Here is a 13,161-nt window from a genome sequence, read left to right on the forward strand (position 1 = left end):
TCCAAGGACAGAAGCAGTGATTTCATAGGAACCTGGGCCAAGCCTGACTGCTGGATTTGGAGGGTGTCCTGGGGACACGGGGGATGGCTGTGGCTCACCCAGGGGACATAAAAGCTGGTGGCAGACATTCCAGGAGTGTTCATCTACATGAGATTTCCTGGAGGCTGGCATCTTGACTGGATCATTAGCACCAAGACCTAGCCCCACCCAACAGCCAGCAGGGAAGCCTCAGGCCAGACAACACACACGATGGAAACAGAGCCACCGCCATCAGCAGACTTCCTGAGCCACAAAGGCCTCTAGATGACACGGCCCTACCCACCAGAGGTCCAGGATCAAGCTTCACCCAGCAGTGGGCAGGCACCTGGCTCCTGCTGCCAGGAAACCTGCATAAGCCTCTACTCCAGCCTCATCCACCAGGGGCAGATACTAGAAATAAGAAGACAATCATCCCAAAGCCTGTGGAAGGAATCCACAAACACACAGAAAGATAGATATGAGGCAGCAAAGGAGTATCTTCCAGGACAAGGCACAAGATAAAATCCCAGAAGAAGAAATAAGTGATGAGGAGATAGGTAATTTATTTGAGAAAGAGTTTAAAATAATGATGGCCAAGATGTTCAGAGAACTCAAGAGGAGTATAGATGCACAGAGCGAAGTTTTTAGCAAGGAGCTGGAAAATATAAAGAATATCCAAAACAGAGCTGAAGAATAAAATCACTGAAATGATTAACACACTATAAGGAACAAAGAATAGACTAAATTAGGCAGAAGAACAGATCAGTGAGCTAGAAGACAGATTAGTGGAAATCACTACTGCAGAACAGAGAAAAAAGAATGAAATGAGGCTAGTTTAAGAGAACTCTGGGACAACATGAAACACACTAATAGTCACATTGTAAGGGTCCCAGAAAGAAAAGAGAAAGGACCTGAGAACATTTTTGGAGAGATAATCACTGAAAACTTTCCCAATTTGGGAAAGGAAACAGTCACCCAGCTGCAGGAAGCACAGAGACTACCACACAGAATCAACCCAAAGAGAAACACACTAAGGCACATAGCCATCAAATTGACAAGAATTAAGGATAAGGAGAAAATATTAAAATTAGCAAGAGAAAAGCAACAAATAACATACAAGGGAACTCCCATAAGGTTATCAGCTGATTTTTCAGCAGAAACTCTACAGGCCAGAAGGGAGTGGCATGATATATTTAAAGTGATGAAAGGGGAAAACTTACAACCAAGAATACTCTATCCAGCAAGGCTCTTGTTCAGACTTGATGGAAAAAATCAAAAGCTTCACAAATAAAAGCTAAAAGATTTCAGAACCACCAAACCAGCTTTACAATAAATGTTAAAGGACCTTCTCGAGTCATCAAACCATAAGAAAAGAGAACAAAAAGGAGGAAAAAAAAGACCTACAAAAGATTGCTTTGGCTGTTCGGGGTCTTTTATGGTTCCTTGTGAATTCTGGTATTGTTCTAGTGCTGTGAGGAATGCTGTGGGTATTCTGATGGGGGTTGCATTGGATCTGTAGATTGCTTTGGATAGTGTGGCCATTTTGATACTATTGATATTTCCAATCCAAGAGCACAAGAAATCTTTCCATTTTTTGTGTCATTTTAGTTTTCAGAATATAGGTAACTTCCTTGGTTAGGTTTATTTCTGGGTATTTTGTTGTGTTTGATGTTAGAAATGTTTATGCCAGTTATAAAATTCTGGTTTTTGAAGTGAAAAGAAAAAAAAAAAGTGAATGAAGGGCCATAAATGGCAAAATATCCTTCTTTATGTGTACTTAGGATACTTCCATATCTTGGCAATTATAATAAATATAATATTTATTATATTTATAATTTATTTATAAATATATAAATAATGTTGCTGTTAATAGCAGGGTATATGTATCTTTTTTAATTAATTCTTATTTTGTGGTTGGCTTTATTCCTTTGATAACCATGTAAGTTTAAAAAGCTAAAGCTCTAAAAATTTTTAGAGAAACAATGAACAGTACATACATGTAAATTAAAAAATATATGTGCAGTTAAAAAAAAAAGAGCTATCAAGCCATGAGAGACATGGAAGAAACTTAAAAGACATATTACTAAATGAAAGAAGCCAGTCTGAAAAGGCTACAAACCGCACGATTCCAACCAAATGACATTCTGGAAAAGGCACAGCTACAGAAACAATAAAAAGATCGTGGGTTTCCAGGGGTTTGTGGGGAGGGAGGAAGGGAGGAATGAACAGATGGAGCACAAGGGATTTTTAGGGCAATGAAATTATTCTGTATGACACTATAAGGGTGGTTTCATGTAACTATGCATTGGTAAAAACCCACAGAATGTACAACATCAAGAGTGAACCCTAATGTAAACTATGGACTTTGGTAGATAATAATGTGTCCATGTCGGTTCATCAATGGTACCAAATATGTCACACTGATGAGGGATGTTGAGAGTAGGGGAGTATATACGTGTGGGTGGGGAAGGCTATGTGCGAACTCTGTATTTCCTGCTCAATTCTGCTGTGAACCTGAAGCTGCTCTAAAAAAGTAAAGTCTATTAGCTAAATAAATAAATAAATAAATAGCTGTTTCCTTATTGCTTTCCAATGAAGAGAAAAAATTCTAATTTTACCAGGAAGCTAAACAAATTTAAATGTACACTATATAGAAAGATGTACATTGCTTTGAATGTGTACAAATATGTACAAAAAAGGCTGCTATTTCAATGTCAAGTTCAAACTGGGGAAAAGAGGGAGGGAAGCAGTCCACATTTTACTGTAAATAAACTGGAAGAGACTTCATTCTATAGGCTGCAGCACTCCCAGTGCCTACAAGAATGTATAACATACAGTAGGTATTCAATAAACATTTTGAATGTCGAGTGAATAGTATAAATTAGACTATGTGACTCAGGCTCCGTAAGTCAATATTCTTACAGAATATCCAGATTTTAGATTTGTCTTTCTAAACAAAATATTAACTAAATCATAAAAAAACATAAAAGCCCTTAAATTTAAGACACAATAAAATGCAAACTATGCATATGCAGAGTATGGAAGTGTATGATGATGTCTGGGCAATACAGTACACATTTATGTGTACAGGGCATCTGGCTTGTGTGTACACACTATGCCAGCATCTATAGTACACATGGATACAGTGTCTTTAATGAGTCAATAGACAAGCAAAGAGACTAAACTATGTAAGGAACTATAATGAATTATTCTAAGGTGTCCACAGAAGCTAGACAATAGGACAGAAAATGGAATTAAAGACATAATAGTCTTTGCTCTAATTCCACATCAAGCTATCAAAAAAATTACCGAAAAAAAGCTATCAAATAAAACGATTTCCTATGGAAACTTTCCAATAAAAGAAAAACACTGACCAGTCCACACCGCTTATCTATAGTATTTCAAATGCAGTCACGAAACTTTCATTCCAGATTTCCAATCAATTTTGTGATTTAAGTTGGAATTAGTATCCCAAATCGTGATTATCAATGAATGAACTGATAAAACCATGTTTTGGTCCTAAAATGGGACCCTGTCAGCAACCCTCTCCCAGCCAAGCATAGCATGGCACTATTTCCTCTTCCACACGACTTCTGCATCTTATCCTTATTTCCACTGTGACACATTTCCAATTTATTTGTGTATGGCTACTAAGCACATGTTTGTTGAAGAAAAATAAATATTTCTTATTCAGTAAAATTATTTATGTCAACAAACCAAAGACTCATACTTGTACATGAAGAAGAAATAAGAGGATCCTACAAGAATGCAAAGCCAACTTCAGAGTCAGAACAAGCTTTAAACAACTGTTATCCATTATATAAACATACTGATTAAGCCTTCTACTGGCTGCAAGGATTATAGAAATATAAGACTCACAGCCTAGACCAAAGGTCAGCAAACTATAGCCCATGAGCCAAATTAGCCTGTTTTTGTAAATAAAGTTTTACTGGGATGTAGCCACACTCACTGTTTACATATTGTGTATTGCTGTTTTCACACTAGTACGGCAAAACAGAGCAGTTGTGACATAAGACTGTCTAGCCCATAAACCATTTATTACCTGGCCCTGTGCAGAATAAGTTTGCCAATCCCTAGCCTAGGGGGAATTCACAGTTTATGCAGATCTGAGAAGCCATGGTTTGAATATCCCAGGGGAGCGAAGGGAGGATGTGAGGGCATAGATGAAAGGGTTAGCTGAAAATTAAGTGAACATGGAGAAGCAGCCTGACACAGAAATAAAGGAGAGTGTTCCAGGTAGAGTAAATTACATGGGAAAGGGCTTGAGGCAAAAGGATACAGGGCAGGTTTAAGTAACTGCAGGAGACAGGTATTGTCAGAGTGTAGTATACAAAGTGGGGAAAGACAAGGCTGGAGAAAAGGGCATTATAAGCTGCATTTGCCAAGGTGAAGAGTTTGTATTTTTTAAGAATATATATCACTTAAAGCTCACACCAAGAAAATCAAAATCAAACACACCCAAAAAAAAACCCCACCTCTGGAAGAACATACAAGAAACTAATTGAAAGAAGTTATAGAGGGAAAACGGGTCCTGAACCAGGACAGATTTTTAAAATCACATGAACACATCACCTATTCTAAAATTACATATTAAAAAGTGTGGGTTTTGTCATAAAAGAAATATTTAAGGAATTTAAATGAGAAGTGATAAGATTAGACAAGCAAATTCGATAGATTATTCTGCAGCTGCAACACAGAGAAAGGCTAGAAGGAGCAGAGAGCAGTCAGGAAGGTATTAACAGACCACTGACGATTTAAAGCAAATATATGAACAATGTATTGTGGAGCTTACATCAAATGAAGAAGTAAAAACATGACAGCCTTCAAAGGATGGGAAAGGAAGTAAAAGGAATTATATTACTGTAAGATTTTTACATTCTTTTTTAAGTGAAATAACATTAGAGGTAAAGTAGGATATGGAAAGGATGAATACTACAAACTCTACATTAACCATTAAAAACAATAATACAAGTATGTTTCAATAAAAAGCCAAAAGAGAAAATTATGTAGAATTTTAAGAAAAAATTTTATAAAAAAGAAACTGATGAATTAAAAACCAGGTAGGAACAGACACACAAAGGAACAAGGCACAAATGGGATAAAATGAAAAGAATTAGCAAAATGGTAACATACACCCAACCATTTCAGTAATTACATTAAATATAAATGTACTAAGCCAATTATCATTATGGCTAAAGATTATCATTATGGCTAAAAAACAAAACCCAACTATATGCTCTTTACAAGAGACACATTTAAAAAATAATGACAAATTACAAGAAAAAGAACAGAAAAAGACAAATGTTAACTAAAAAAAAAAAAGGCCAGAGCAGCTATATTAATATCAGAGAAACTATTCCTAGAGCCCAGAGATAAAGAGGGACATTTCATAACAATAAAAGGACTGATCTATAGCAGACAAAACAATCCTAAATGTTTGTACCCAATTAACATACTTAAAAATGAAGCAAAAATTAAAAAGGAAAAACACAAATCACTGTCATAGTCAGGGTTAACACCGCACACAGAAAAAAGCAGACATGAACAGTTACATCAATATTGAGACATAAAACCCGCTAGAGTAGTTGCCTTTCGGTGGGAGTGGAGAGGAATAACTGTCAATAGCAAGAAAAAAGGGAAAATGTAAAATTGAATCAAACAAAACAAAGCCTCACATAAACTGATGACGGGATTCCATACATTAAAGGTATGTGTACCTCAACTCTCTAGACATCAGATTAAAAGCAAAAATTAAGGATCAAATTTATTGGAAAATCCAAGTATTACAGACGTTTTTCTTACCAGCATCACTGTTAAATTCATAATTCTCCCAAGGTTATCAATGTAGTAGACGCTGTCTTGATACCACGAATCACAGTGTAGGTAATTATACATTCCAAAAGCATGCATGTGTTCCAGGGTATACTGATCATCTCGAAGTTTTACTTCTGCCACAGCTGAAATGTAAGAAAAATATTAAGAGTTTTGCTTCAGATTGTTCCTTCCTGCAGGATGCCAATGAGACGAAAAAAAAAAAATCACAGATGCTAATCACCAAGGCCTTCAGGACAATTTACCTTATTATTCATTCAAAAACAATTTCTAAGCACCTACTTGGCACTGTGTGCAGAGAATATAGTGAGTAAAACTGACAAGGCCCCTGCCCTTACAGAACTTAGAATACAGTGGCCTTGGGAGATGGAGCTTTTCATACCACTCTCTTTCCTTTTGGGTACCTCCCCCTTGCAATTACGAATGAAAAGAACAGAGAAATTCTAAACTTAAAAGATTTCCTGTCCTTTGGGCAAATATTGAGTCCCCTTATAAAGTGGTTTTATACTTTCAAAAATGCTTTACCTCTATTACCTCATTTTTAACACACATTAAGAAATAAAGGGAATGTTTCTATTATCTCTTTACACAATTATGGAAACAAAGGCAAGTGTAAATGGTGACTTCTCTAACGTTATACCACATCTTTCCCAAGAGTACAGAACAAAACAATATCATACCTGGAACAGAAACAAGGTTCCCTACTTAAAAGAACAGGGCTTTTTCCACAGGGCATTAGCGGCTTCCATAATTTTATTTTACTTTTTTCCAGCTTTACTGAGATATAAGTGGCATATAACATTGTATAAGTTTAAAGTATACAACATAATGATTTGATATATGATCTATATTGTAAAATAACTACCAAAATAAGTTTACTTAACACAATCATCACCTCATAGTTACAACTGCTTTTCTTGTTATGAGAACTTTTAAGATCTACTCTTAGCTGCTTCCATAATTTTACATCTGCCACATGTGATCTCTGCCTCCCACTCCTCCTTCCATTCTATGTAGATACAAACCCTGTACAGTCAGGGCCATCAGTGACCTAGAATTAATTTCTGTTCCAACAGGAAATACAGAAGTAGACTATGCTGGGCCAGTATCTTACCTTAATTATAAAACTCACCTTACTGTATTCTGATTGCAAATATTTACACCTTTTGTCTAGAATGCTTACCTGTTCCTACTTCTATTAGCTGCCTGGAGTCCTGGCTGACTTATATTTATTCAGCAAATATTTTAATAGGCACAAATGATACAATGATGATCAAAAAACATAGAATCTACCTTCTTAGCATTTATGATCCAGTGGGGAAATGGACAGATGTTAGTCAAATAGTCAAATAAATAAAAAGAAAATTAAACTGTAATAAATGTTACAAAGAAAAATTACTGGGAACCGTGAGAACAAATAATATTGGAAGCTGATCTACTTGGGGATTAATGAGGCTTTCAAAAATCTGAGCCAAGCTACAAAGAATAAGGTAGTGTTAACTTAAGAAATATCCCTACACACACAAACACACACAAACACACACACCACGCACACACACGCACCCTTATCACAGGCAAAAGGAGAGCAGGAGAAAGTAGGAGGAAAAACTTGTGTTCAAAAAACCAAAAGATGGCCAGCCTCGTTGAAACACAGAGCAACAAGGAGAACTGTACAAGGAGAGGCTACAGATAAGCTAGAGAACCGGGCAGAAGCCAGATCACAAAAGGCCTTTATTTATCTTTGTTGATAAACTCAATGTAATAAGAATTCATTAAAGAGCTTTTAAGTAGGAGAGTAGAGTCCAGATTCGATTTTATAAAAGATTACTTATAACTAAATACAGAAAACAGACCAGAGCAAAGGAAAGTACACCCAGGAAGATCCATCAGGAAGCTCTTGCAGTAATCCACGTGAAGGATGGCTGAAGTGTGGAGACCTAGCAGAGGTAAAATCATTACCACTTTATGAAAGATTTGATAGAGGCTGAGGAAACTGTTATTACATAACTCAAGGAAATATTTATTTTATAAGGAAGTTAAAAATACCTATTTCGCTGATTAGAAGGGAAACAATCATCAATTCTTGGTTTTCTAGCACCACTGTGTGGATTAAACTCAATACTGCAGGAAGTGTCCAAGGTAACATAATGGCCCGAAGCAGTAATATTAGACAATGATATAACAAATACATTTTCTTCATATTTGTGCAATCCTGAACAAGCCAGAGACTTCTTAGCCTGCTACCTTAGTACAACAGCTCGTCTGTCAATACACAGATCTGGAAAACCATTTTTGGAAACCATGAAATAGCCTAAGTGTTCAGTTGCTGCATTCTGCCAAGGTAATTTATGTAAGTTATTAGGACACAAATGAAGGGCACATTACATTGTTTTGCAAAAGCTGACAGTACACAGAAAAAGGCCACCCCTGTGGCCCCAAATGAGAAAGGAAAAGTTATTGCACTTACCATGTCAATCATTTTGAGTATACAAGGGCAGGCAGAGCAAACGAAAAGAGAAAAGCAGTGTCCAGAATGTGACAGAGCTGAGCCACTAGCAGGGCTCTTCTGTATAGCCTAAGAGAAGGGTGGACAGCAAGGACAGTAGTCTCAAACCTAGCTTGGACCTTTTAACTGACTGAAGGAGAGGAATCTCTTTAGCAGGGGGCTAAGAAGCCAGTGTAGTAAACTATTTTATCATTTAACATTATCTTCCATTGGAAATAAAAGAGGTTTGCTGAAAAATTCTTCTTATTCTTTCAAAAAGAAATTAGGGCCTAACAAGAAGGAAATTTCTCTTAATCTTTACCTAAATTTCTTATAAAGCATGCATGGAACCTCAAAAACTTCTAGTTTTTCATTCACAAATTACTTACTGAATGTCGACTACGTACCAGACATGGTGCCTGGTACTGGGCCAATATCGGTAAATAAAACAGACATGATCCCTTTCCTAATGGTGCTAACAATGGTCACAATTACCGCTTTTTGTCCTTTCAAAATATACAATTATAGTGAACCACATGAAATTGTCAATATTCAATGCTTCTGACACCGATTAAATATGATTCACTACGATACTTATATGAGCAAAGTACAGCAGTTTTTTAAAAAGGTAGCGGCAAAGAACACTAATTTACAAAGGTCACTTCTTAGACCACTCATCTTCTAGAATCAACCTAATGAATTAAATCTTCTTTTTACCTAATTACTGAGTTTGCTATTTGCATATAAACATAAAAAAGCAAGAGTCTGTATAACAAGTTCTGAAGCAAAATTTATAGAACAGGGTAGAGCTTCCGTTTCTCTTCCCCAAATTTTCCTCCAGAAGAGTAGGCATGAATTTCATAGTAAAATTACATAAATACAGTGGTTACAAGGCTCTTCTCTCCCTTTACTCCAATTACAGCTTAAATCTTCACCAGCTTTTATTCTCCCTGCCCTGAAGAAACAGCCCGGAGAGACCACATAAAGCATTAGAAAAAGCATGCGTGTTAGGGTCAGGTTTGCCACTGACAAGCAGCTTAAGGTTGTTACCTGACTTTCTACCCTGATTCCTCATCTGTAACAAAAGTTAATAATATGCATCCTATAAAATTATTCACAAGCTTAAGTTAAAAACATGTGAAGTATTTGCTACTTGGCACCTCAGAAGAAAAAGAATGTTAATTTCCCTGTTCCTCTCCTCCCTTCCAAGGCTAATTCTCACACAGCTGTTAATGCCTCTTCTAGGCCCTTCCTCCAGTTATCTCCTCTCCACTGGCCCCTTCTCCTCCACTTATATACAAAAAGGTATAAAACTTTCCATAAAAAAAATGACAAAAATTTCCTCTTCTCTGCCCTGCACTCAGAGCTCTCTCCTACCCTGTACTTCTCAAACTTCTCTAAAAACATCCTACACTCCCATTTTCTCATTCCTCATTAACCCATTTCAATTGTTTCTAGCTCTACTATTCTATAGACATTATTTTTTAAAAATATGTATTGAGCAAACAAGATGGAATAATAGTGACCAGATTTATCCTTCTCTCAGAAACAACTAGCTAAGACAAAATAAAACAAACCAGACAAAACTACATGAAACAATTTTCAAAATGGGAGACAACAGGCAATAAAGGATAGTAATCCTTAAGAGAAGAGAAACACATGAGGTGAGCCTGACTACTGCCCCAGCTTAGAGACTTAGTAAGTTTCCAGTCCACGGCACAAAGAGGGAGAAGTGAGGCGGAACGTGACTAATTCCCTGGGTTAAGGAAATTTCCCAGCTGAAAGTCTGGAAAGACTAAGGCATCGGACAAAGTGCTAGGGGAATGAGAGAGAACTCCAGAGATCTGCAGAGGGTCTCTCTCAAACATTCAGCAGAGTACTACGGCATATGTTTGAGGAAACTACCTCAGGCCACTGAAAGAACCATCTGAAAGGACTGGAGGGAACAGTGTCGGGTACTCACACAAGGCTGAGACCTATGACTGCTTCCACAAGGCAGACCAGAGAAAACTCCTAATTCATAGGTAGAGTACACAGAAAATCTTGTCTCGGTGGTGAGGAATAATTTTGCCCTAGACTGAGCACTGCTCCAGACTAGCCTAAAAAACCATAAAGGTAAGACCCAGTGGAATTAATCTTTTCCAAGCAACTTAACTGCATCCCAGAACAAGGCTCAAGATTTATAAGAATACAAAAATGTCTTATACTCAGTAAGGTGAAATTCAGAACTTCTGGTATTCAATCAAAGATTACCAGGCATGCAAAGAGGAGAGAAAACAAAACCCACAATGAGAATAACCATTCAACAGAAGCCAATACGGAATGCCACAGAAGTTATAATTAGCGGAACAGAACATCAAAACGTTTATTAAAGTACATTCCAAATGTTCAAAATGATAACCAAGGACATGAAAGTTATTAAAATTATTTAAATCAAACTTCTAGAAATGAAAACTATAATACCTAAGATGAAAAATACACTGGATGGGATTAATGACAGAATAGACATTGCAAAAAACAAGATTACTGAAATTAAAGGCATAAAAATAGGAACTATCCAAAATAAAAGTTTAAAAGAAATGAAAAGAGCATTGATAAGCTGGGGTTAACATCCAGTAATCTAAAAATGGGTAACTGGATTCCTCAAAGGAGAAAACAGAGAAGGAAAAACAAAAACAAAAAAACTAGAAAACACAATGGCTGAAAACTTTCCAAACGTGATGAAACCTATAAAGCAGTGAATCTAGGAAGTTCAACAAACCCCATACACAAGAATCATGAGGAAAATCACAGCAATATACAACATAATCAAACTGCTCAAAACCAATATGAAACAGAAAAATCTCAGAAGCAGCCAAAGAAAAAAAGAGGTGTTATATATAAAAGAACAAAGGATAACATACAATCAGAAACAATACAAGAAGACAAGGGGGTAACACCATTAAAGCCCTGAAAGAAAAAGAAAAAAACCCTGTCAACCTAGAACTCTGTCAAAATTCTGGCAAAAATATCTTTTGAAAATCGAGGCAAAATAAAAATGTTTTCAGACATACAAAAGCTGAAATATTTCATCACCAGAAGATTCACATTACCAGAAAGATTAAAAATCCTTCAGGCAGAAGGAAAATTATACAGATAAAAATAATCTACATAAAGGAGTGAAGAGCAACAGATATGGCAACTATAGGAAAAAATACATAAGAATTTTTCCATATCATCTACATCTCTTTTAAGAGATAATTAACTATTTAAAGTAAAATAATGACAATGTATTGTGAATTTATAGTAATATGTAAAGTAAACACATGGCAACAATTGCATAAAGGAGAAAAATTTAAGTATACTTTTGTAAGGTTCCTATATTACACGTGAAGCAGTGTAACATGAGTGCATTGTGTAAGTTAAAAATGTATAGTATAAACCCTAAAGCAATCACTGAAAAAAAGCCAAAAATTATAGCTAATAAGCCAACAAATGTGATAAAAATGGGTTCATTAAAAAAATACTCAATCCAAGACAGAAAAGTGGGAAAATTCCATTTTCCCAAAGACTAAATGGACCAACAGAACACCAACAAGATGAAAGACCCAAACCTAACAAAATCAATGAACACATTAAATGTAAACAGTCTAATTAAAAGATAGAGATTATCAGTTTGAATTAAAAAAGAGCCAACGGTTTTTGCCAATAAGAAATGGACACTGAATACAAAGACACAAATAGGGTAAAAGTAAAAGAATGGAAAAAAATATATATACACATACATACACTCACTTCGGTAACGTTAATTAAAAGAAAGCTAGAGTGACTAGTATTAAACAGTAGAATTCAGAGCAGACTATCACCAAAGATAAAGCAGGTTACTTCATAACGATAAGGTGGTCAATTTATCGAGAGGACATAATAATTAATAACGTTTATGTAACATAAAACAGCTTCAAAATACATGAGGCAAAAACTGATATAACTGCAAGGAAAAATAGGAAAACCCACAATTATAGTCAGATTTCAATATCCCTCTCTCATACAATAAGGATAAATTCAAAGTAATCATGCTGAGTTAAAAGAAGCCAGACAAAAAAGTACATATTGTCTAATTCCATGCATACGAAACTCTAGAAAACACAAATAATCTATAGTGACAGAAAGCAGATCAGGAGTTGCTTAGGGACTGAAAGGAGAAGGGGAGGAACAGAGGGCTGGTTACAGAAGGGCACAAGGGAATTTTTGGGAATGAGAGCTAAGTTTACCATCTTGATTGTGGTGACGCCTTCAGGAATGTATACATACACATGTCAAAACTTGTCAAACTATACACTTAAATATGTTACTGTCAATTATATCTCAATAAAGCTGTTCAATGTTATCTGTAATATAAAGATCATTCATCAGGCATGCTCCAGCCCGGAGATGAAGCACTGAAAAAGATGGATACAGGACCCTCAATACAGAACAGTCTTAGCAGAGAAGAGACACAAATACAACAAAGTGTGCTAAAGTCTGCAAAGTCCCAGGTACCATGGGAAGTACAGATTCTATGGCATAGATTCAAACTAAATAGTCAAGAAAGGAATCGCTGAGTCAATAAACATGTAAACCAAGAGGAAAGAATGGAGTATGAATTAGCTAGGTGAAATACAGGAGGGAAATAAATACATTTACTGAATGAAGATTCTAGGGAAAAAAATGTAAGGTAAATGTCCAGAAATGGAACTGCTAGGTCAAAGGGCAGTTAAAATTTTATATGAAAGGTTTTTTTGCTTAGTTTTTGGAACAGAAAAACACAAAGTGACATTTACTATTTA

General features: G+C 36.0%; 1 protein-coding gene across 1 annotated transcript in view; it reads right to left on the reverse strand.

Moving 5' to 3' along the window:
• The window catches only part of NUDCD1 (NudC domain containing 1), a 64,943-nt gene that overhangs the window by 48,724 nt on the left and 3,058 nt on the right, over positions 1-13,161 (reverse strand). The window contains exon 2 of the mRNA XM_015245534.3: positions 5,842-5,996. Within this exon, the coding sequence (XP_015101020.1) occupies positions 5,842-5,996 (155 nt within the window). The remainder of the gene's footprint in view (positions 1-5,841; positions 5,997-13,161) is intronic.

Source organism: Vicugna pacos, chromosome 25 (assembly GCF_048564905.1).
Source record: "Vicugna pacos chromosome 25, VicPac4, whole genome shotgun sequence".
Taxonomy (NCBI): Eukaryota; Metazoa; Chordata; class Mammalia; order Artiodactyla; family Camelidae; genus Vicugna; species Vicugna pacos.